The 26,305-nt window shown below is 38.4% G+C and overlaps 2 protein-coding genes across 2 annotated transcripts in view; one reads left to right on the forward strand and one right to left on the reverse strand.

The window, feature by feature from the left end:
* Positions 1-5,247, forward strand: part of LOC118709349 (potassium channel subfamily K member 16-like) — a 31,592-nt gene extending 26,345 nt beyond the window's left edge. The window contains exon 7 of the mRNA XM_036421361.1: positions 4,952-5,247. Within this exon, the coding sequence (XP_036277254.1) occupies positions 4,952-5,247 (296 nt within the window). The remainder of the gene's footprint in view (positions 1-4,951) is intronic.
* Positions 5,248-8,049: 2,802 nt separating this feature from the next.
* Positions 8,050-22,272, reverse strand: LOC118709356 (potassium channel subfamily K member 16-like). The gene is made up of 5 exons (XM_036421374.2): positions 22,099-22,272; positions 19,082-19,196; positions 14,429-14,595; positions 11,889-12,057; positions 8,050-8,531 (listed from the first exon to the last, which is right to left on the reverse strand). Exons 1-5 carry the CDS (start codon positions 22,270-22,272, stop codon positions 8,326-8,328), a joined length of 831 nt encoding a protein of 276 aa, XP_036277267.1. The 3' UTR covers positions 8,050-8,325.
* Between the last annotated feature and the right edge of the window lie 4,033 nt (positions 22,273-26,305).

The raw sequence follows: 26,305 nt of genomic DNA on the forward strand, positions 1-26,305 counted from the left end.
GTATTGACACATTATTATTATTATTATTATTTAAAAATATATTTCATTGATTTTTTTTTTACAGAGAGCAAGGGAGAGGCATCGAGAGTTAGAAACATCGATGAGACAGAAACATCGATCAGCCAACTCTTGCACACCCCCTACTGGGGATGTGCCCGCAACCAAGATGCATACCCTTGACTGGAATGGAACCTGGGATCCTTCAGACCACAGGCCGATGCTCTATCCACTGAGCCAAACTGGTTAGGACTTGATATATTATTATTAACCAGAGTCCATAGTTTACATTAAGATTAACACTTTGGGTTGTACAGTTCTATGAGTTTTGACAATGCATAACATAATGTATCCACCATCACTGTATCATACAAAAGTTTCACCGCTCTAAAAACGCCCTGGACTCTACTCACTCACCCCTCTTCTCCTCCCCTGAACCCTTCGCAATCACTGATCTTTTCTGTTTCTATAGTTCTGCCTTTTCCAAAATGTCATATATTTGCAATCATACAGTATGTGCAATCACTTCTTTCACTTACTAATATGCATTTAAGTTTCCCCTCTATTTTTTTTTTTAACATGGCTTGATAGCTCATTTAATTGTATTGCTGAGTAACATTCCATGTGTGGATATATAGTTTCTTTATCCATTCGTCTATTTTGGCAGTTGTGAAAAAGCTGATATAAACATTTGTGTGCAGCTTTTAGGTTGAAACATACATTTTTAACTCATTTGGGTAAATGCCAATGCTGGACAATATAATAAGACTGTGTTTACCTTTGTAAGAAACTGCCCAACTGTCTTCCAAAGTGACTGCATCAATTTGCATTCCCACCATCGAGGAATGAGGTTCTGTTTGTTGCTCCACATCCTCTCCAGCATTTGATGTTGTCAGTGTTTTGAATTTAAGCCACCCTTAATAAGTGTGTTGTTTTATTCAATTACTAGAGGCCCAATGTACAAAATTCATGCAAGGGACTTATCCCCTAGGGTGGCTGCGGCTGCCTCGGCCCCCGCGGGGCCTGGCAGCTGTGGGTTTGTGCTTCGGTCCCCACCGCCTCTTGTACAGGACGGACGGACATTCGGAAGGACTTCCAGTCTAATTATCATATTATGCTTTTATTATTAAAGATTGTTTTAACTTGTAATTCTCTGATGACATTTAATTTTGAACATCTTTTCCCATACTTATTAGCCATCTGTATATCTTCTTTGATATATGTGTGTTCAGTTCTTTTGCCTTTTTTTTTTTTAATGTTGATTTTAAGAGGATTTTTTGGGATGTATTTTGCATATAATCCTTTATTGAATGTGTGCTTTGCAAATATTTTTCCCAGTCTGTGGCTTGTCTTTTCATTCTCTTAACATTTTCTTTGCCAGAGCAGAAGTTTTATATTTTAATGAGAATCCAAGTTATCAAATATTTTCTTTCATGGATTGTGCTTTTGGTATTGTGTATGTAAAAATTCATCACCAAGCCCAAGGTCACCTAGATTTTCTCCTTTATTAGAAATTTTCTTCCAGAAATCTGTTGAAATCTCTTGTCTGCTCAAGATCTCCCTCATTTCCTTTATCAGTATGTTTTACCTGAATAGAGCATTGAAAAAGACAGGAGATGAACATTTATGTCTGCCATCATATCTTAAAATAATTTTTAGTATGTAAGGAATGTATTAGGTTTTGAATATTTATTTTTATACCATTATGACACTCTTATGGTTGACTCCCATTTGATCTAATATTCTATTAATAGTTGTTCTTGGTTGACATAGTTTCTCAGTTGTTTTCTTAGATATTCTAGGGAAATAATAATGTTTGACATCCTTTCTAGAATTTATTACTCCTTTATCTTTATTGCATCAAATGCCTTCAGAATAATGTTTATGTTGTCATTAAAGATAACTTAATTTTTTTTCTGGCATATCTCTGGTTATTTTGGAAAGATGCCCTCTGTCAAGAAAAGGGATTTTTCCATATCTTTCTAGCTTAGCTTGTAAAATGTTTTCTCAAAAATAGATGCTGAGCCGAAACCGCTTTGGCTCAGAAGATAGAGCACACATGTCAAACACAAGGCCTGCGGGCCAAATCCGGCCCGCCAGGCCTTGCAATGTGGCCCGCACCGCGCTGTCATCACTGCACTCCGCTGTTCCATCACAATGACGCGCGGTGACATAGGAGGCTTGTGATCTCGCCCGGCCGCCTCGCCGGCCGGCTGCCGTACTTGCTATCTATTACGCATGCGCATAGATAACAAGTCACGCGAGATTCAGGAGGCATGACCTATAGTTCGGCATCCGATGTGGTTGTGCGGGTGGCAGAGCAGAGGAGAGAGTGAGTGTGCGGGCATAAAAAATACCCAGCAGAAGCTGCCAGTTCCTGGCATAAAGTGCAGGCATAAAAATCGCAACAGAATCTGCTATCTGTACCCAGCCAGGCATTTATTGACTGACTTTTTTTTTCTCCACTCCATCTGCCAAATCAAGCTATCCCTGTGCAGTTTTCAACTTTTTCCTTCTAACGCAGATTTCCAATAAACTACATCTTTTACTGCCAATATTGATCCCAAAATGTCCAGGAAAAGAAAAGTTGACGGTGAAGGCAGACAATTTAATGACAAATGGGAAAATGAATACATGTTTGTGCTTAGAGAGGGCAAACCAGTGTGTATATTGTGTTATGAGACAGTGTCGGTGATGAAAGAGTACAATATACGTCGTCATTTTGACACCAAACATAATGTTAAGTATGGCAAATATACTTTGGAAGAAAAGCATAAAATTGTTAAAGAACTAAAAGGCAAACTACAATCACAGCAGCAAATGTTTACAAAGGCTACAGCGAAAAATGATGCTGCAGTGAAAGCAAGCTTTATAGTGGCTGAAGAAATTGCCCGTACTTCAAGGTGTTTTTCAGAGCGTGCCTTTTTGAAGCAATGCATGCTAAAAGTGTGTGAGCAAGTATGCCCAGACCAGATACAGAGTTTTCAAAATGTCAGTTTGTCAAGAAACACCATTGCAGATAGAGTTCAAGAACTCTCAGAAAATCTATCATCACAGCTGGCCGAACAGGCATGCAGTTATCTCGCTTTTTCACTTGCTATCGATGAAAGCACAGACAACACTGATACAGCGCAGCTGTCCATCTTTATACGTGCTACGAAGACCGACCTCTCTGTCACTGAGGAACTTTTGGATGTAGCTGCCATGCATGGGACGACGACTGGTAGAGATATATTTGAGGCTGTGGAGAAATCTATAAATAATTTTAAATTACCCTGGGAAAAGTTGGTGGGGCTAACTACCGATGGCGCACCTTCAATGTGCAGAGAAAAGAAAGGCTTGGTTGGACTAATGAAGGAAAGAATGCAAAAAAGTCACTGCCACACACCCTTGATTACTTATCATTGCATTATCCACCAAGAGGCTATGTGTGGAAAACTTCTGGACATGAATGACATAATGACCACAGTCATTAAAACTATTAACTTTATACGGGCACGTGGCCTGAATCATCGCCAGTTCCAGCAGTTTTTACAGGAGGTGGGTGCAGAGCATGGAGACGTGCCATACCACACAGAAGTAAGATGGCTGAGCAAGAGTGCAGTCCTCAAAAGATTTTTTGAGCTCAGAAAACAAATTGCTCTTTTCATGGAAAGTAAAGGAAAGCCCTTGCCTGAACTGTCGGATCCCGCCTGGCTATGTGATTTTGCTATGATGTGTGACATATGCAAGCATCTCGCCCAACTGAATCTGAAGCTGCAGGGACGCAAACAAGTCATCACGAAGATGTCTGACAAGATCACAGCATTCCAGCGTAAACTTCAACTATGGAAGTCCCAACTGGAACAGGACAATCTTGCCCACTTTCCCATTTGTTTGAGCATCTCAACCACTATTTCTGGTACTTTTCCTTGCAGTCGGCTGGCTACCAAAGTTAGCCGTTTACTAAGTGAATTTGAGCAGCGCTTCTCTGACTTTAGAACACAGCACTCAGGCTTTGACATCTTTGCCAATCCTTTTACAGTTGATGTCAACAATGTGCCCCATCACCTTCAGATGGAGATAATCGAGCTTCAGTCTGACAGTGGCCTGAAATCAAGGTTTCAGGATGTTGAAATTGAGGACTTCTACCCTCTACTGCCCACTGACTCAATGCCAGAGCTCCGACTTCATGCTGCCCGTATTCTATCCATGTTCGGGAGCACCTATCTTTGTGAACAGATGTTTTCAATAATGAATCTGAACAAAAACAAGCACAGATCACGCATTACCGATGACAACCTCCATGCTGTTTTGCGGGTTGCTACAGCCCAAGAAATAAAACCGAACATTGACTCATTGATCCGGGGAAAACGGTGTCAGACATCTAGCCAGAAAACAAAACAATGAGCATTTTAGGTACATTCCAATATTACTGTTTTGCTTGATACCAATATTACTGTTTTGCTTGATAGCATGTGAGTTGGTTAACAGCACTGTTAAGGAAAAGATTGTTCCACTCATTTTAAATTCACATTTCTGGTTAACATTGTCAGTTTATGACTGTTCAGTAAACCATTCAGCCTGCGATTTAGGCTGGATTTTAGATTTTGGCCCCTTCTCTGATTGAGTTCGACACCCCTGAAGAGCATCAGCTTGTGGACTGAAAGGTCCCAGGTTCGATTCCGGTCAAGGGTATGTACCTTGGTTGTGGGTACATCCCCAGTAAAGGGTGTGGAAGAGGCAGTTGATCGATGATTCTCTCTCATCGATGTTTCTAACTCTCTATCCCTCTCTCTTCCTCTCTGTAAAAAATCAATAAAATATATTTTAAAAAATAGATGCTGAGTTAGAGCAGATGGCATTCGGTAGAAGATAATTTTTCAAAACAATGCTGAGGTTCTTAATTCTTTCATGTTATCTTCTGTGAAACCTGCATCTGCCTCTTTAATTCTGTATTTCCCCTTTGTCTGAGGATGCGTCTCTGAAGAAATTCAGTGCACCGGAAGTAAGGATATCTACATTCTGGCAATGACCCCCTTCCGGCCATCTAAAAGCAAATCTCACCAGTCATTACAGCTTTATCCGAGTGCATTCTCAGATATTAATGAATACGTTAAGGCCATAGCATTACTGAGACTAGTCTCTAAAATGAGAGACCAAACTAAAGAGTCAGAAGCAAATGGCTCTGAAGGAAATATAGATGGTTCACAGAAAAAGGGAGAACCCAATCAGTCTCCGGAGAATCTTCATGAAAACATTTCTTCTTAAAAACAAGAACTGGATGACAGGAAAAACAAATAAGCAGCACATTTTTTAAACAGCCCTTGGACATAAAAACTATTATCTCCAAACCAAAAAAAAAAAAAATTAATAGGTTAGAAGATAAAGCCAAGAAAATATTCCACGAAGTAGAGCAAAACAAACAAAAAACAACCTACCAAGACTCCCGTTAAAAAATGTGTACGTATTTTTTATTGTTTTGAGAGAATGACCAATAGTGTCAAATCCATAATTCTAAGGTGGGTGAGTTTGTAATATTCCTTTCTACAATAGATTAAAAAAGGGGGAGGAGCCGAACCAGTTTGGCTCAGTGGATAGAGCATCAGTCTGCGGACTGGAGGGTCCCAGGTTCGATTCCAATCAAGGGCATGTACCTTGATTGCGGGCGCATCCCCGGTGGGGGGTGTGCAGGAGGCAGCTGGTCGATGTTTCTCTCTCATCAGTGTTTCGAACTCTCTATCCCTCTCCCTTCCTCTTGTAAAAAAAAAAAAATCAATAAAAAATATTTTTTAAAAAGGGGAGGAGGGGCACCAAAGGAAAGCCACTTGACTGTAACATTAACAGCCACTTTAAAAGTATTTCTTATTAAGGCCAGTGCTTTAGAGACACTTCTTTGTTTTTAGATGTTATGTCTACATGTAAGTAGCTGTTGGTAGAACAAATGGTGCTCGTCTAAGTGTTGGCTTTGGGAACTAACCAGCTAGGGTTTCACCAGGCATGGGAAAATGAAATACCTTGTTTACACATAATCAAGTTAATTGGAAATTGTTTAATAAAATGGAGTAACAGAATTTAAAAAATTAAAATAGTAAGCACAACCCTTATGTCTACCCTGCTTGAGAAGGAATTGGGCATTGGTTTTCTATACCTGCTGGGGCCAGAGAAAAAAGGTGGCTAGAACAGTGTCTGAAGGTATACTTTCTGTCTGAAGGTTTATAATATGCCTAGAGGCCTCACCCTCATCACGAGGCCCTGCCCTTGCAGTGAAACCTGCCTTGAACAAACCATGTAACAGGGAGTTTGTGAAGCTTTGGTAATGGACACACTCTAGGAACTGACGGTGGTGGTGCTGGTGGTGGTGGTGGTGGTGGTGGTGCTGGTGGTGCTGGTGGTGGTGGTGGTGGTGGTAGTGATGGTGGTGGTGTTGGGGTAGAGGTGGTAAGGGTTAAATCTCAACAACGGTACTTGGGCTTTTTTTTTTTTTTTTTTTTTTTTTTTTTTTTTTTTTTTTTTTTTTTCTTACTAACATAGCCTTGACCTCTTATGATCTTTATCCTTTCCATTTCTTCTCTGGTTTGAATTCTTTTATGGCTCTGATCATACATACTTACTCTTTTTTAATGAATTAAAAATTTAATCTGAACCCTTGTTACAATTGCATTTTCTCTTGAAACATTACATCACAGCAGGTTATAGCAACTATGGGATAAAAAGCAACCAGTAAACTGTCCAAAACAAGGTTCCAAATAAGACCTCTTATTGATTTACCCTACCCATACGTATCCCAAATAAAATTTTTGATTAAAAACGTGAAATAGATCCACCCGCTTATTTGAAGCATATTGAAAAGGAAACTAATTGGACCATTTCTATTTGTTCATTTTTATACAAAAAGGCTACACTCATTCAAAATCACTCTGATTGTAATATAAATAGTATAACATGTATGCCCTGGCTGATGGCTGATGCTGCTCAGTGGTTAGAGTGTCTGCCCACTTACCAAAACCTTGCAGGTTCCATTCCTAGTCAAGGGAGAATACTTGGGTTGCAAATAGATTCCATCTCTGGCCCTTTTGGGGTACATGCAGGAGAAAACCAATCGATGTGTCTCTCTCACATTGATGTCTCTTTCTCTCTCTCTCTCTCTCTCTCTCTCTCTCTCTCTCTCTCTCTCTCTCTTTCTCTCCCCTCCCCCCTTCTCTCTCTCTTCCCCACCCCTCCCTCCTTCCTGCCTTTTCTCCCTTCCACTCTCTCTAAAAACAAATCAATGGACAAATACCCTTGGGTGAGGATTAACAAGAAGAAAAAAAAAGTGTAACATGTTTATTTATTCTTAATTTTATTATGCCATTTTATATGACTTATACTACATTTACCTGAAAAAAGATTTTAAGTTGAAGGATGTTCTCTTAACTATTTTAGTCTGCAGTTTATAATCTATCAGTCCCATTTACCCCTTGAAAGTACAAAGTAACTTCTCTTCTGCCAATGTTCTGATCAAGCTGCTGGAGGCCGGTGTCAGTAGTGGTTAAAAGGGCTTCTGCTCCTCTCTGGGCCGCCCTTCTGGAATTAATCCCTTCAAGTCTTAGAGAAGCATTTCCTGTCCAAAGGACTAATCCTGGTTCTTCCTGCTTTGTCCCTGCAACTGAACTAGACGCGTCCTCCAGGACTGTGGGGTGATCTACGGTAAGTCTGGCCTGGGCTCTCATGTTACAGCGTTTCATGTTCACGTATCAAGATTATTGCTCTCAGGAAGACAGCATCCGGACAAGATCCTCTGCTGCTTGCAGCTCTGCTGCTTGCAGCAGCAAAGGAGAAAGCAGGGAGCAGTCTGGGTGATCTTCAGGCATGTTCACCATGAACAGCTTTGTAAATACACAATGAAGAGCCCTGGGCTTGAATGAAAATTAGAATGGCCTCACTTGATTAAAAAAAAAAAAAAGCATACTTTAAAAAAAACATTGATTGATAATTAGAAATAATGTGTATGAGAAGTAAAACCCAATGAAAATAGCTCCATCATTTTGTATGTGCATTTTTCTATCTTTATTGAAATACATGGTAGAGAAACATGGAAACAGTTTTCAGGATAAGCTTCTATTTACACAAATGCCAGTGCGGATCCACCAAGGAGAAAGCCTGATGTGGGGAAAGTAGACAAGTAAAGGTGGAGATATGCATTATATTTCAAAACTATTTTTTTAAATGACAGTCAAAGTTAAATTTTGATGTGGAAAGGCAACTCACATGAGAGGTTTATGGAGGTTGTTTTCCTGGTCCTCCTTCCTGGTCTGACCCCACCTGAAGGGGCTCCGTGGAAACCTCTGAAGTCTGCATGGAAGAAACCTACTTAATAAACTGATTTTCAGGAACTGTCTCCTCTTCTTCTCCGAGTTCTTCAGATGAGTCCTCAGTTAGCTTTAATTCCATTTCATAAAAGAACTTCATTATCAAATTAAATAGAAGAGCAATCCAGACCAGACCATGGGTATTCCAAATTAATAATAAGATTGAGTAAGTGATGCTCTGATTGTCTTTCAAAGGATTTGAAACTAAAGACAGGAAGCAAATAACATGCAAATAATCAGATGATGACTTTCTCCCATAACATTTTCTTGTAACTCATTTCTACCTAGAAAAAATGCCTCCTTTAATAAAAAATAAAAAAAATCAGAAAATAAATTATATCTAAAAATGTCACTGCTTTCACGGAAAGAATAGAATTTAAATTGCAAATATAATACTAAGATTCTTTTTTTTTAGAGCCCATCTGAATTTCTTTTACCCTTTGGAAATCATTCTTTTAAATCCTGCAATAAGTATAATATTTTTCTACGAGGCAATTTATTTGCTACTGCTGGGAAACTATTAAAATGAGGTAAGAAAACAATAAACATATAACAAAATTATTTAAAGTGGAATTCATATCTTGTTGGAAACACACACACACACACACAGTACATTTCACTGGGCCACTTAATTATATTTCTGAGTCTAAAATTCTATAAATTCATTGCTTTTGTCATTAAAAATTTTGGTATAACAATTTAAAAAAGAAAAAGAAAATCAATTATAATTCAACAATCCTAATACCACAAATGCTACAACTTTTATAGTTCCTTCATGTGGTGTCATTTATTTTTCATGATGAGCCACTTACAGTATGTGTATGAGGAGGGGGGAGGGGCTGAAAGTGCATGAACTTTGAAGTCAAAGAGAAGTGACCAGAGAGAAACAACACATAATGATTTATCACAAAAATACAATTTGGCTGTGCTTATTAGAGCATAAATAACAATAAATAGTTTAAATTATAAGACATTAAATTACTCGATATTTCTTTATAATTTTATAAGTTAACCAGCAAAGCTTTATGGAGCATAATGATCAGAGAATAAATATAAATGAAAGGCTACACTCACTTTCAGTTTCAAATGATATTCGGTTAACTCTCTCTGATCCAACTTCTTCAAAACAATGAATTCCAAAACACACACGTGCACACGTGTGCACACACACACACACACACACATAGACACCAATAAAAGAAAAATATACATAAGAATGGGAGTCCAATCTATTGCCATCATCTGAGTATATATTTTACTAATTAAAAAGAAATGTAAGGAACTTATGATTTATTACATAGAAAGACACAAGATATTGTCACCCCACACTAACAAAAAGATAAAAGTGAGATAAGCTACAATATTATAGTTTTATTTATTTTTTAAAGTCTGAAAAGGATTTTAAAGGACATGAAAAAAATCCCTAAATAAACTAAATTTTAGACTAGACAATCCCTCTCTAGGAAAGAAGGTATTCATGGCTGCTTTTTTTCCTATAGATTGATACCTACTATGGGCAAGAAAGCTTGTCCACTGAAGCCTGGAGGAGAACTCAGGGAATATGTCTGAAGCACATCAGGCTTTCAGAGAATAAAGGCAGCAGTTGACAAAGGGGAGGCACTGGGGTCCGGAGAGCACACAGAACACCCCAGAAACCCAAATAGCTATGAGTAGACCATAACTAGAGAGACATCCCCCATGCTTGCCTCTAGTGTCACTGGGTCTCGGCTCCCATGCCCTGCTGAAGAGCTGGTTTTAGACTGGTCTCAAAATGCCCCAACCCAGTGATGAACTGAATCTAAGTAAAGCTGCAACAAAGCCCAGAACCAGATCATCTGAAGATTCAATAGTTTTGCCTCACCCCCACACCGCCATCTCATACTAGTAATTGAAAAGAAGGACAAAGCCTTTTTCTGAAGGTGCACATTATTTCCTGCAGTCTCCATGGCTCTTTTACACTCAGGCTTTCATAAAATGAAAACTTAGAAAAAGAAGAAAATCATGTGACACATTATCAAAAGAAAATACAGTTAGTAGTCTTAGAGATGGACAAAATATTAGAATTATCAGAAAGATTTAAAATAACCATGACAAATGTGATAAAGGATAGAATTGAAACTGTAGGTAATATAGAAAAATTTGGGGGGAAATTTCAGCAGAAAAATGGAAATTAATGGGCAAGGAAATGGGAATGCTAGAAATGAAAATACAGAATTTGAAGTAGAAAATTGTTTTCTAATTATGTGTTTTTTTAAAAAAGAATAATTTATTGATTTTTAGAGAGAGGGGAGAGAGAAACAATGATGTGAGATTAACTGCTTTCTGCATGCCTTTCACTGAATATCCAGCCCAAACCTAGGACATATACTTTTGACTGGGAATTGAACCAGCAACCTTTTGCTTCATAGGATGATGCCCAATCAACTGAGCCACCAGCCAGGGTATTATTATGGTTGTTTAAAAATATAAGATAATATGGAAAAGTGGATGAAAAGGTGAAGGATTTCACCAAAGAATGGGAAGCTGCCAAAAGAGAGGGATTAATGGATACTTTATAACTAATAAAAACATTATATTAATATTAAAAGGTCATTATATAAATTTAAAAGCACATTACATATAGCACGAGTTAGTACACTAGAAGTTGATAAATAGAAGATGTCTTAAGTGAAGTCATAGAGGAAGATGGAAAATACAGGAAGCTTATTAGAACACATGAAATGCATCAAGGGGGTCTCACATTTATGTGATTGGAGTCCCAGAAGTAGAAGAGAGAATAAGAAATAATCAGCATTCAAATACATGGTAGCTGAAAATTTTCAAAACTGATAAAATATTTCAATTCTTCTACTCAGTAATCTCTGTCATCCCCAAATAGAATCAATACAATGAAAACCACACTAAAATAAATTACAGTTAAATTGATGAAAATTAAAGACAAAGAGAAAAAATTAAAAGTATGTGGGGGTGAGGGATAAGAAAGGGAAAGGCTCTTTATTTCAAAGGACCAATAATAAGATACAGCTGACTTACCATCAGAAATGATGGAAGCCAGAGACAATGGAATGGCACCTTTAAAATATTGTAAGAAAGTAACTACCAATTTAGAATTATATACCCCAAATAATTGATGAGCTATTTTAATTGTGAGCCACAGTTATTTATGGACACATCAAATGTCAGTATGGCTCTATTCCTTTCCCTTCCCCATCTTTATTTTAGGGAGGAATTTGAAAATTTGGAAAAGCTATGTAAGGTACATGATATAGGATTAATCTCTTAAGCCTAATGTTTTGATTACATATGCCTTTTGTTTATCATGTGTGATTATACAGAAATACTTAGTTTAAAAGGAATTATTTTATATCATATTCTGATAGTGATAATTGTGTGTGACGAAAGGAAGGAGGATGGGTGTATTTATTCATACACTGGAGATTTGAAAAGACTTGACCTTTATCTTAACATTCAAAGAAATCTGTTAACATTTTTAATTTTTTTTAACTTTGTTTCAATCTGTTGCTATGATTGAAATCTTATTTCAAGATTATTAAGACTCACCTGTTGCATAGTCTCCTAAACCAATAGCACTTATTGTGGTGAATGAATAATAAATTCCTTGGACATAAGTCCAATTCTCTAATGACATAAAAACAAATGGTGGTAATACCAGAAATAAAAGTGTTCCAGTTATAATGAAAAGTACTATCTTCCAAACAGTAATATTTCTCTAAAATATATTAGAAAAAGAGACACAATGTTAGCAGTTATATCATAAACAAGCAGCATTCAAAAACTATTGTTTGCTCTATTAGTTTAGTGTTCTTACCTTCCCCTTCATTGCTCAAAGGCTTAGAGCCTATAGAGGAATCCTTCCTTTGAATAATCTTGCCCCTAAGAGTATGTTCAGGCTCTATTAATAGCCTTACCTCCTGTACAGCATTCTTTGTTTTTCCATCCCTTCTCTTCTTTCTTTACTATTCTCTGCATCTAGACTTTGATTTAAGATGAATTTTCATGTAGACTTTAGCACCTCCCACTTCCTCCTGAGATTGTCCTTGCCTAGATATCAGGATACAGTTCCTCACTTTTCTGGGCTCTGCCCACACCCCCCACAGGCTAGTCCAGAACATCCAATCTGGACAGAGTATCACGCCTTCCTGCTTGCTTGCTTAATAAGGTAAGTTAGACAACTGTCAGCTGAAAGATCAGGGTACTATTTGGAGTCAATAAATATATTATTTATTGTTTAGAGAGTCACACAGAACAAATATATTTTCAAACAAAATCAAGATACTCATCTTAAATTTTCTTTTATCAATTTATTTTTATCATATGATTCAAGTCTCTAGCCCTTTATTATATGTAATTCATCAGTTATCATTCCTTCAATATATTTTGCCTTTATTGCTGGCCAGCACTATATGAGATGCAAGGCAAACAAAAGAAATAAAATCCCATATTTCATGCCTTCACTAAGCTCTGATAAGTAAATAAACATTTAGAAAATTTGTCATTTATGTATGTACATATCATTTACTTAAATTTAAATATAACTATAAAGTTCTAAGTACCACAAATAACAGTGCTAGGTTTTTAAAATACAGTTGCACAGAAGATTTGTATTTTGATACTAATTTGTTATAGTGATCACATTAGAGACCAAGGTGTACTGTGTTTTCTTTTGTGACAATGCCAATCGAATAACAAAGTAAATCCTACAGGAACCATAGACCTCCAAAAAGGGCACAAAGAGAGAACAAAGAAAGTGGTGCCTCCATTGTGAAGTGCTCTGACCAAGAGTAAGGACTTGATCACATCAACGATTAAGGGAAATCTTTCCTGATTCCTTGGGCTCTCTGAAGGGGACTCTGTATTCCTTTATAGAAAACAGAATACCTTAAATAATATCGCAAACTTGATTTAATAATAAATTCTCAATTATTTTAATAAATTACTGCGTTGTGATTATTTTAAAAAGGGTAAAACCTGTGTTAATTATTGAGTTGACCACACAGGATTTAACATGATATGTGGTCAAAGCCTTCATCCAGCTTCCTCTTCCTCTCCTTCTTTTTTTCCTTCCTTCTCCTCCTTCCCTTTCCTTCCCCTTCCTTTTCCGGCTCTGATGACTCTATGGTGGTCCACACCCAAGTGGAGATGCCGGAGATTTGGGGGCGTCTGGCTGAGAACCCTCCACACCATTGATCTGGACTATGCCAGAGGGAAAGAACTCCAGGCCTAGGCATTACTAGTCCCCTTGAGCCAATGGAAGGAGAGCAATTCATGGGCCAATCACAGGGCTCCGGAGCCTATTTCTTCCCACCCCCAGTTGCCACTCATGAAGGACCCGCCAGGAAGACCTGGAGTGGTGAGGCCCTAGCTGGTTTGGCTCAGTGGATAGAGTGTCCGCCTGTAGACTGGAGGGTCCTGGGTTCGATTGTGGTCATGGGCACATGCCAGGATTTTGGGCTTGATCCCAAGTAGAGGGCGTGCAGGAGGCAACCGATCAATGATTCTCCATCATCATCATCATCGATGTTTCTATCTCTCACTCCCTCTCCCTTTCTCTCTGAAATCAATAAACTTAAAAATCTAGAGTGAGGATCAATAAATAAATAAAATTAAATAAATAAAAAACAACAACAAAAAACAAAGCCTTCATCCAAACATCTCTGGGGTTAGTGCCGGCACTGCCACTGGTTCTCTAGGTAATCTTGAACAAACCACCTAGTCTTTATGAAATGTTTTCCTGTTCTGTAAAAGGAAGGAGTTGACTAAATGACTTCTGAGATGACTTAGTTCATACACAATTTACCACTACTCATCTTATTGTAAGTTCAGTGATTAGAGGTTAATTACCAAAGAGGAAATAGATGGTCTCTTCAACAATGGATTTTCTCACATCTGTTTTATAACACAGAATGACTTGCTCATTCTACTCCTACAAATTGCATTCAATGTGAGTTCAGTAAGTATTTATACATGTCATATGCCTAGTAAATCTAAAGTTGTGAATCCATATATATATTTAAAGAAATAAAACTTCTCTACTAGGTGTGTGTGTGTATGTAAAAAAAAGAGAGAGAGAGAGGTCTTACCTCATTTACACCCTTATATTCAAGGTAGTCTCCAAGTTTTTCAAATGGCAGAAAAACTAATGTACTAATATAATTAAAGACTATAATAGTTAGAGGAATTCCAATTGCAGCAAAGACAATACAGAACAGTTGTCCATAAGGAGTGTTAGGAAAAACTGTTCCATAACCTGATAAGAGAAAAAAAGATAAATGCAATGCCCCTCAATATGGAAACTTGGTATAATATACACATTTATCATTAGATTTTGAGGGCAAATTTTTAGTCATTGGTATTCTAAGAGCCCCAGTACATACTGCACATTTTTAATAAAAACAAAAATCCACAATGACTTAGCTAGATCTTATCCTAAGCAAATAATCAGGAAATGTAAGCTAAAATGAAGAAAAGTTTTTCACACTATTGCTATTTTGAAAAATGGAATCAACATAAATGTTCAATAATAGTCTGATTATGTACATTATAATATGATATAATTTAATATTGTGATGTCTATTAAAATTATAATAAAGTGTAGAGAGCACCTGGGAAAGGTCCCTGAGCTGACTGTCATCTGAATTCAGTGATGCCCTGCAGAGCCATGCCCTGGAAACATAACTTGCCAGAGGCAGGTGTGTTGTCACCCTGACCTTCAGCTCAGGTCCCAGGGGGTAGGTTTTATTATCTAAATCTAGCTAAGCACCAGGAGCAAACACGATTATCTGAGCCCACCCAGAAGTGACAATTACAAAAAAGCCCCAAAAATGGAGATTATGCTTTAGTAAAACTTCCTGGTATTTTGCTGTATAAAACAAACACACTGTATCCCACCTGGCCCCAGCTTTTTCCTTCTATCTCTGCATCTGTCTCTCATTTTCTCAATTCCCAGTTGCCCCTACTCAGGAACCAGACTACTCTCTAGCAGTGCTGGATGCAGAAAAGAGAGCAATATTTATAATAAAGTCTATATGACATAGAAAGATGTTAATGACATTGCTCAGAGACAGTAGTCTAAAACTATATACTATAATTATATGAAGAATTTTCTATGACAAAGAAATTTCTATTGTGTGTGGAGCAGTGAGATTTCTATGTTTTCCAAGTTTTCTACATTTAGCACATTTTACTGCTAATTAAATAAGAAAGTTAATAGTATCAACACAAGACTCAACTAAGTTTAGAATGTATGCTCAATTTTATGTTCTTGAGCCTCACTCAGATTCTCTTGACTTTTCTGGTATACTTACCTCCATCTGCCTTTAGCATATTGCCTGCTAAGGCAGGTGCCTCCTTCTCTAAAATTATATATTTTTTTAATTTAATTGATTTATAGAGAAAGAGAAAGGGAGAGGGAGAAACATCAATATGAGAGCAAAATATTGATCAGCTGCCTCCTGCACACCCCTACTGGGGATTGTATCCACAACCCAGACATGTGCCCTAATTGGGATTTGAACCAACATCCTTTTAGTGTCCAACTAACTGAGCGACACTGGCCAGGGATATTAAAAAAAAATAAAATAAATAAATAAATAAATAAATAAATAAATAAATAAAATAAAATAAAATAATATATGAGAGAGAGAGAGAGAGAGAGAGAGAGAGAGAGTTGATTTCTGAGAGGGAAAGAAGAGGGAGAGATAGAAACATCATTGATGAAGAAAGAAGAATCATTAATGGGCTGCCTCCTATATGCCCTTTACTGGGGATCAAGCCCACAACCCAGGCCTGTGCCCTTGACAGGAATTGAACCTGGACCCTTTAGTCCACAAACACTCTATCCTGTGAGCCAAACCAGCTAAGGCCAGGGCTATCTTTTTTAAAAAAAATCTTTATTGTTTCAAGTATTACATAAGTCTCCTTTCCCCCATTGATTTCTCCCCTGCCACTCCCACCCCCCAGTACATGCCCTCACCCCCCACTGCCTATGTCCATTGATTATGCTCATATACATGCATGCATGTCCTTTGGTTGATCTCTTACTCCACACTTAATTTTATTTTTTATTTTTTAATTACAGTTCACACTCAATATTACTTAGCAGTTAGATAATCATATAGTTTACAAAGTGTATCCCCAAACATTTCCAGTACCCACTGACACCATACATAGTTATCACAATACTAGAGGCCCAGTGGATGAAATTCATGCATGGTAGGGTTCCTAGCAGCTGCTGGTTGCTGGCCAGGGCCTGCCTTCCCCAGCTGCCAGATGCCAGCCTGGGCCTCCCTTCATTCCATGCCTCCCCTTTGTGGTCAGTGCATGTCATAGCAAACAGTCAAATTCTCATCCAAGTGGACAATTTGCATATTAGGCTTTTATAAATATACATTATTGACTAAATTATCTATGCTATTTTCTACGTCCCTGAGACTATTTTGTAACTACCAATTTGTACTTTTAAAAAAATATATATTTTATTGATTTTTTTACAGAGAGGAAGGGAGAGAGATAGAGAGTTAGAAACATCAATGAGAGAGAGTCATCGATCAGCTGCCTCCTGCACACCCCCCACTGGGGACGTGCCCGATGCTCTATCCACTGAGCCAAACTGGACTAAGCCAATTTGTACTTTCTAATCCCTTTACTTTCTTCACCTGATCTACTAACCCACTTCCCTCTGGCAACCCTCAATTTCATTCTCCGTGTCTACAAGTCTGTTTCAATTCTGTTTGCCTCCTTTTGAGAATTGCCTTTAGCCCAGTGTAACTAACTCATCTGCAAGGTTTCCCCACACCTATACCAACAGCTATCTGACAACCTATCTAATAAAGAGGGAATATGCTAATTGACCATCACTCCATCACAAAAATGGCTGCACCCATAACTGAGGCCAAATTCCCAAAAGGAGCCTTAACGAGCAATCAGCAGGGACCTAAGGCTATGCCCTTCTCAGTCCCCGTGGGGCTTGATGGGAGACCTCAAGGTGCACTTCGGTTCTAGTGCTGGGCTAGGGGACCTCAGGCTGCTCCCCCTGCCCCAGCGCCAGGCTGGGGGACCTCAGGCCATGCCCCGCACCCAGTAGGGCTTGATAGGGGACCTCAAGGTGCACTCCCAGTGCTGGGTCAGGGGATCTCAGGCCATGCCCTTGCTCAGTGGGGCTTGACGGGGGACCTGAGGCTGTGCCCCCTCTTCCTGTGCTGGGCCAGGAGACCCAGGGCTGCGTCCCCCTGCCTGGCGGGGCTTGACAAGGAACCTCAGGCCATGCCCCCCACCCAGCAGGGCTTGATAGGGGATCTCAGGTTGTGTCCTCACCTGGCAGAGCTTGGCGGAGAACCTCAAGGCATGCCCACCACCCCTATCTGGGCTGGGGGACCTTAGGCCATGTCCCCTGTCCTGGTGCCAGGCCTGGTGAGGCTGTGCCTCCTGCCTGGCAGGGCTTGACAAGGGTAGGACTGGCCTGGTGTGGATCAAGCCCAATGTGGGGGGGTGAGGGGGAAGAGTGGGGGCTGGCCGGGTCTGGGTCTCATGTAATTTTGAGGTGCATGTGGGTGGCAGGGACTTGACTCTGGGTCCTGTGGTGAGCCCCAGACTCTGATAGAAGGAAGGTTTTCATATACATTTTACTAATTTTCTTTCATCTCTGATACTTCTATTATAGAGAAAGGGCAAATAGCAATAGTAAATTATTTCCTCTAATTAATCCCCTTTTGATGTGCACAAATTTCATGCACTGGGTCACTAGTAGAAATATAAAATGCCAGACCCTCTCTGCAGCATGAGACCAATTTTGTTGTGAAATTTTTGCTTCAAAACTATCCTGTTGAGTTAGACTTATATATTTGGTTATATATCCATGTGCTGATTTATGAATTTTAAATTTTAGATAATATTTTATTGATATTTTTATGTAAAATATAGGGATTCAACTCCTATACACCACCTTCTTTATGCTCCTCTCCAGGTTTGATATTTATATTGCTACTTTTCATTCTTTTGTATTTGCCTTTGTACTTTTAAACAATATTCTTAAACCCCTGTTTAAATTCTCTTTATAAATTCCTGAGTCCTGGTATTGTATAATGAAAGTTCTTACCTCTCTCTCATCCTGTTATTTTCTCCCTCTTTCCTTCCTTCTCCATCATTCCACATTCTGGTTTCTTTTCTATATAATCCTATGCAATCACATATACACTCTGTTTTGTATCTATAACCTTACCCCTTTTAGGAACATCTAGTAATAATAATAATAATAATAATAATAATAATAAAAAATAGTAATAGTTATTATTATTATTATTATTTTTTTGGCCAAAGACTTGGTGATGCAGCTTTTTGGGGAGTGGGAGAACAGAATTAAGTCCCATTTGACTTATTTGGGAATATTTTTTTTCTGGATTTGAAACATTTTGTTGTTGTTGTTGTTGTTGAAGTGTGTGGAGGGAAACCTTTCTTATTCCAGATAATTCCTGGTTCAGAGACCATAGTCTCAAGATTTTAAGGGACCCAAATGCATGGAAAAAGAAAAATTGACTTTTTTTCACAGACAGCCAAAATATTGCTAGCTTTCCTCTTTTATCTTAGTAGACATAGTGCCCCTTAAACTAACTACTTTATTTTATTAAACCTAAGGTACTGTATAAAGGTACGGGAAATATGTAGGTGTAATACTTCATGCAAAAACAATTATAAAATATTTAACATCCTAAGTGGAAAAAGAAAAGTACAATACCTACCTATTGTAGATATGATAATTATGGAAGTTATAAATGAGTTGAAAAAAGTCCAAGACACAGCATCAGTTTTATTTCCTGTGGGAGGTATTCCTAATAATACAAAAGAAGCCATCATCTACAAAGTAAAATAAGAGAAAGAATAAAAATTGGGATTGTGTAATTTATATTTCTTTAAGTAGAACTAAAGAAAATTAGTTCCATTTAGTTGGATTCAAACCAAAATCCCTATTTAATTGGGTCAAATAAAAAATTTTCCCTAGGATCAAGGGAAAAAGAAATGTGTATGATGATAACTTATAATGGCAGGCCTTATTTTAGTGTTGTCAACTGTTTTAGATGTTTTATATGGGTTTAATATATGGCTATAGCATTTTTTTTTTTTTTAGGAAATTTGTGAGAGTATGTATATAGACTTAGCACAATTATTTAAAATGTTAATAAAGTTCAATTATTTTTAAATAATTAGCAAATCTGGGTCAAAGATAGCTGCAGAGACACTTCCAGTGTAAGCAAACCAATCATGAGGAACAAAAGAAAGAAGGACATAGTAATTGTATCACAGCATTGGAAAACAAGAAAGGAATTCATGAGAGGGCTAGCATTTTTGGAAAGCCTAAAACACATAGAAATCCATTCATGAAAGAAACTCAGCCAAATAACTTTGCAATATAAACAGTAATGAGAGTCAGAGATGTTGATATCTTTATTCTCTAAATACCCCAAGAAACTTCAAATACAGAGAAGAAAAGGAAGATGGGATGAAAAAGTGGTACAATGAACAGGATAACAGAAAGATATTTTTGTACGCTTCCTGATTCTTTATAGAATGCTCGAATGAATTTAACACTAATCAAGGTCAGACCTGAGCCCTAGCCAGTTTGGCTCAGTGGATAGATGTAGGCCTGCAGACTGAAGGGTTCCGGGTTTGATTCTGGTCAAGGGCACATACCCGAATTGCAGTCTCAATCCCCAGTTGTCTAGTTGATCAATGATTCTCTTTCATCATTGATGTTTCTATCTCTCTCTCCCCGTCTCCCTTCTTCTCTGAAATCAATAATATGTAAGACCAGACATGAACAGCACCGAGAAGGAAAGAAGAAAGACCATGTAAGTGATTAGATTATATGAGACTGTAGTGCTGATCTTGCTAGAGACTCTCTCTGCCCTGCTGGCTTTGAAGAAGGAAGCTGTCATGCTGAGAAGTGCTGACTAGAATGATATAACCAATGTAAATGTCCTTCTTTAAAAAAAAAAAAAAAAAAAAAAAAAAAAAAAAAAAAAAAGGCAAAACAAACGCTTTTTTTGACAAACAAAACCTGAGAGGCTTCATCACCAGATTTTTGTGGTTCTTCATATGTTGAGTATTTTAGATTGTATTTTGAATACTATGTTATGAGACTCTGAGTCTCCCTGAAATCCTATGGAGATGGTTGGCATTTTCACTTTAGCAGGTCATTTAGTTTAGATTCAGACCGCAAGTCCCAACTCACATTCCATGGGATGTGCTTCCACTGTAAGTTCAGCTCTCACAGCCTCTGCAATATCATCTGCCCATCACTCGGAGGTCAGTCTGGGACCTAGATTCAGGCCTATCCACTAGTTCAATTCTCAGTCTTTGGTGTGAAACTAAACCCATGTACGTGCAGGTCAGATGTAAACAATTTTATAGGGTCACTTCCACAACAGCTCCCTCTCTGCGATCTCCATGCTACTGCCTTGTTCCGGATTGCTCCCCTTTAAGGTCTGCCAGCCAGAAACCAACGTTTTCCTTGATTGTGCCATGTCTGGGGCCAAGTGGTAGGAGGACATAAAAAGAAGGGAAAAAAGGAAAAGGGTTTGGCCCTAGTCTTGAAAGGACGTTTCGGGGAGCAGAGTTTTGTGAGTTCCCACTGCTTCCACTGTTGCTGCTGTCATGACTGTGGCCACCACAGCATTACTGGGGAACTGGGGTCCAAGTCAATGAAGAAAAGAAAGAAAAGGGAGGATGTTAACTCTCTCTGAGCATTAGGAGTTCCCTTTCCTGATCCTTGAGTCAGAATTAGAGGATGTCTCCTAGAACTCTCAGTTCACTTCTGAGTTTGCAGCTGCATTAAGATCAGGCTGGGGGTACAGGGCTGGGGTGGGGTGCTTAACTCAGTACTTCAAATTCTATTGCTGCTACTATTTACTATTCAGATGCTTCAATACCCAATTTATATGTTCTTCCCAGGTGTTACAGGTACATTCACTGGGAGAGAAAGAGTGGAGTGTACTCATTCCACCTTACCCCAAACTACAAACTGATCAATTGACTTTGGACAAACTTGCCATGGTAATTTCATGGGGCGGGGGGTGGGGGGGAGGAGGGGAAAGTAGTTTTTTCAGCAAATGATTCTGCAACAACAGAATATATGTATTAAGAATAATAAACCTTGATGCTTACTTCAAATAATTGACCAAAATTAACTTTAAATACATTATATAAACAAATAGAAAAGCTAAACTATATATATTTCAAAATCTTTCTGACTTTGGTTTAGCTGAAGATTTCTTAGAACACAAAAAGCACAAACCATAAAAGAAAAGAAAATAATTATGAACTGGGGTTTCTAAAACACAAAATTCTCTTCAAAAGAAACCCAGGAGCACCTGGCTGGCATGGCTCAGTGATTGAGTCACGGTTCGATTCTTGGTCAAGGTTCAAACCATGACCAGGTTCGAACCTGGGTTGTGGGCTGTATCCCTAGTAGGGGGTATGCAGGAGGCAGCCAATCAATGATTCTCTCTCGTCACTGATGTGTCTGTCTCTCTCTCCCTCTCCCTTTGATTCTGAAATCAATAAAAATTAATTTTAAAAAAGAAGAAGCCATGAGCAAAATTAAAATCAGGCCACAGTCTAGGAGAAAATATTAGCACTACCTATGTCTAACAAAGTACTCAATGAAGGAAGTCATTTCATACAATGCTCACATTAAATGGCTTCTCTGCATAGAGAGAAGTCTTCTGACTCTGAAATGAACTGGATCTTCATCTCTTACCTGCACAAATATTTCGACCTCTTGTTCAGTTTTATTAGCTCGATTTGTCAGAAATTCACTTTTCAGTTTAACTGCCAACTGTCGCATATCCACCTCAAAGTCTTCCTCCAAAACTTGAAATATAATTGCCCCAACCATGAGGTATGATAAATAGGTAAACAAGAGGATGCTCATATGCACTTTGGTGATTGGTTTCTCTTTATATAGTGGAATGAGGGTAAGAATTCAAATCACGTTAATGTCCTCTCAAAATAATCCCAATACAACAAAGCAAGACAAAATTTCCAGATATAAAATATCAACTTGTTCTTAATTATTAACCTACTATTACACAACTATACAAAATAGACAAACCTTAAATAGTCATGGAATCAGAAAATGACCCCACTCTGCTCTTAACTCTGTTTCCTGCCACCATTTTGTCCAAACCTTGTGTGTTTCTCAAGGCTCTGTGACAGAGCTCTGAGGCAGACAGGTGTTTTGGAAGTAGCAGCACCCTCCACTTGAATCTGCCTCCTCACACCTCTTGAATTAGAGAACACAGCAAGTCTCAGTAGCCCTGACCTTCATCATCTGGGTGATCTTTCCCAGTGGGCTTTTAAAAACGCAAATATATGGTTGTTTTCTATGTGACATCAAAACTCTAAGAAATAGGCCATTGTATGCCAATGATATATGATAAAAAAAAAAAAAATCCTGGTTCAGTTAATGCAGGAAAAAAATAGCACATTTTTTGAAAACAAGCACATTTTAAAACCAGTATTCTTAATATATCTAAAATGCAGCCTGATTAAATATTATGCAATTAAATATATCATAGCCACAGTTATTAATATACATTTTCAGTGTCAAATAATGAATTTTATCATACTATATGTAAATAATTCAGAATAATAATAAAAACAAAATAGTCTTGCCTAAGCAGCTGTTTTACTTTTCATTTCTATCAGAACAATAATGGGCTTTTATTATCTTCTATTTCCATGTTTAAACTAACAATAAACACCCTGAATAAAAGACAACTGAGTTCAACCTCCATAGAGTCTTTCTGAGGACTCCCTGCCTTCAGTAAAATGCTGGAAATAGGGAGCAATCGAGTGATAATGTAACCTAAATTAGTACAATGTTATATGTTCATTAGGTCTCAAAAACTACTTTCAGGAACTATTAGTAGAGGATTAAAAACAAGTGCATCTGATCTGGCCACATTTCGCAAGAGGGTCTTCACTGACCTGTTGGGGAAAGATGCTATACTGGGAAGACTAAACTTCACATTAACACTCCACCATTCAGCGGTGTCTTCTCCCATAGTCCTACCACCAAGCCAACACTGCTTCTCAATATCCCTGTCACCAAAGACCAGGCCCCCACTTTAGTGAAGCTGTTTCAAGTAATCCTACCTCTAATTTGAATTAAATGCCCTTTAAAAGTATACATTAATTCGCTGGTAAATGACATTTTGAGCCAGTCTAGATGATTATTGTCACCTTTCCTCTGTTCCGTCTGGAACCTTGGAGGTGCCTAGTTCTACACAGTCACCTCCCCATTATTACCACACCCTCCAGTCAGTGGCCCAGCTCCTTTCCCTGGTGATTCACATTCATTCTACACTCAAGCCCCTGCCCCTTGTGACATTTTGACTGTGACCTCATTCAGCTCATTCTTCCTGTCCTATCAGTCTCCCACTGACAGCTTTCCAGGTAATGGTGTGACTCTTGTGGTCAGAGGACCTCTCTATATTTGCCCCATCAGACTTACTGCTTCAAGACTAGTCCCTTCAGACTCAGAGTCAATGCTGTCAGGCCTCTGGACTTTTATATTAATAATACAGGCCACTGTGTTCTTCCCACCCTTCTCCACTTGCTAAAATGCTCCTCAGCCTCCCAGACGTGGACATCTGACATCATCTGCTCTCTGTGCCTCTCTAATTAGACATAAGGTTTTCTGCTGTTAACTCAATTATGTATTTCTATGCATAACCCCCTGGAGAAGGTATAGACTTTTCCTTATTTGAGTTGTCATACCTCCTTTGAACATCTATCAAGGCTCTACCTCCTCAATAAATGCTTCTTGGATGCAATTGAACAATTTACATATAACATATGATTGACAAGCTTCATATTTTCCCCTCCTACTGACACTATCCAAAGACAAAATACACTGTTGCAAAAATCATGGGCTTCAGAGTTTTGTGACACTGGCGTTGAGTCCTGGCTCAGTCAGTATCAAGCCTGTGATCTTGATAGGTAACTTCTCTGAATCTCAGTTTTCTTATCCTTAGTATAGATTTCATTGTGTCCTCACATATTATTTGAATTTGAGTTTCTGTGTAGACTGCCTAACACAACAGAAATTCTCAATAAATAACTTTTCTGATTTGTTGGAATGTCTTTAGGCAGAAAGAATCCTCATGGCACATTTTTATGGTGACTTCCCTCTAGTGTGTGTTTCTCTTGTAATTCCTCTTTTTCATAGATAAAGTAAAAATTTGTTGAGTGAATGAACCATGTGGTAATGAAATGAACTTGGAGCCAGATGGAGTCTTGACCAGAAGTTCCTGGGAATTAGTCTGTGAGAAATAAGAATTGGTTATTTCCTCTTCTCTTGAATCTCAAGGAACCACATGGGATTCTTCCTCTGCTAATTTACCTATGGCTGCTGCTATGAGCTAGGAATGAGATGGCGATTTTGAGTGCATGAACCAAGGGAACGCTCAAATACTCAGGGAAACATTGGTGCAATCCCAGCTTTCAGGTGCGTGTGATCTTGAGTGACTGTGACTTTAGACCCACCCCTAAGCTGGGCCATGCAGTGTGAAAGGAGACTACAGAGTCCCTGTGTCCTAACAACTGCCCCAGTAGCGCCAGAGCAGGCTGGAGCAACAAAGCAGCAGAGCGCTTCTGGACCTGGCAAATTGCCCACATTGGATGGGAAAACACACTGAACGGTAAGAGAGTTAGCTTCAAGCTTCCTGGTGTGTTGTGTGCTAAGCAACAATTGGAACTTGAGGAATGAAAAATAACAAGGGTATGCTTTTTATTTCATAATAGTAACAACAACAAGAAAAAGAAGAGTAAGAGGAGCAGGGAAGGGGGCTAGACAAAGAGGAAGAAGAAGGAGAAGAAGAAAGGGAAGATTTGTTGATGCTTGTTATGTGCCAAGTACTGTATAAAAACATCATAACAAGACTTTTCTGAATCATCATACCGCCCTATGAAGTAATTTTAATTCCTCTCTTTCATGGATAAACTAAAGCTTACACAAACTATGACATTTGTCCAAGATCACAGAGCTATTGTGACCTTAATAAGCTGAGATTCAAACTAGGTAAAGGTAAATGTCTAACCAGCTCTAAATTTATGTGTCCCCTTCACTGCCATTTATTCACTTATCAAATATTGAGTACCTATTTATCAGATGTTAGTAACTGTTTTAGCACTAAGCACGTAATAGTGGACAAAACAGACAAAAACTCTGGCCCTTCTGGAGCTTACATGTAGCCAGGGCACTCTAACAGGTTTATAGAACATCAGGTGATGGAGAGTGCCCTGGAGGAGAAAGCCAGGAAGGCTGATGGAGGGACAGGGCTGGGACTGCCATTTTAAATGGAGCAATGAGGGAATACTTCACTGACAAGACAGAAGTTGGACAAAGACCTAAAGAATGAAGGGGGGACTTGTGGGAATCTGGGGGTAAACTTTCTAGGCTGTGGCAGTGGCAAGAGCAAAGGCCCTGAAGCTGGAATATTTTTAATTCGTTTTGAGGGACAAGGAAGCCAGAGCAGCAGGAGCAGCTGTAGTGGAGAAAGAGTGGGTGCTTCTAAAAATCAGGATATGGTTGCAAAGAAGGGAGAGAACAGATGCTGCATGATCAAACACATCATGTAGTGCATACAGCATGTAGGGAGGAAATTCATAACAGAAATACATGTTTGTGGTTTACCTCCAAGGAGTCAACCTGGGGGTAGGGAGAAAGGATAGAATGGAGACTATGCTTTTCATTTAATATAGTTCTCTACTTATAATTTTCATACCAGACATGTATTTCAATATTAAAATCTAATTAAATAAAGGAATGACTAATCATATAACTGTGCCTGAGTATATGCACAAGAATGTAATTGCTTCACTGTTTATAATAACAATCAGTAGGGGAATGATTTTAAATACTGGCCTATACTACAAGTAAATATATAAATAATGATAAA

This window comes from Pipistrellus kuhlii, unplaced genomic scaffold, assembly GCF_014108245.1.
Source record: "Pipistrellus kuhlii isolate mPipKuh1 unplaced genomic scaffold, mPipKuh1.p scaffold_m20_p_1, whole genome shotgun sequence".
NCBI lineage: Eukaryota > Metazoa > Chordata > Mammalia > Chiroptera > Vespertilionidae > Pipistrellus > Pipistrellus kuhlii.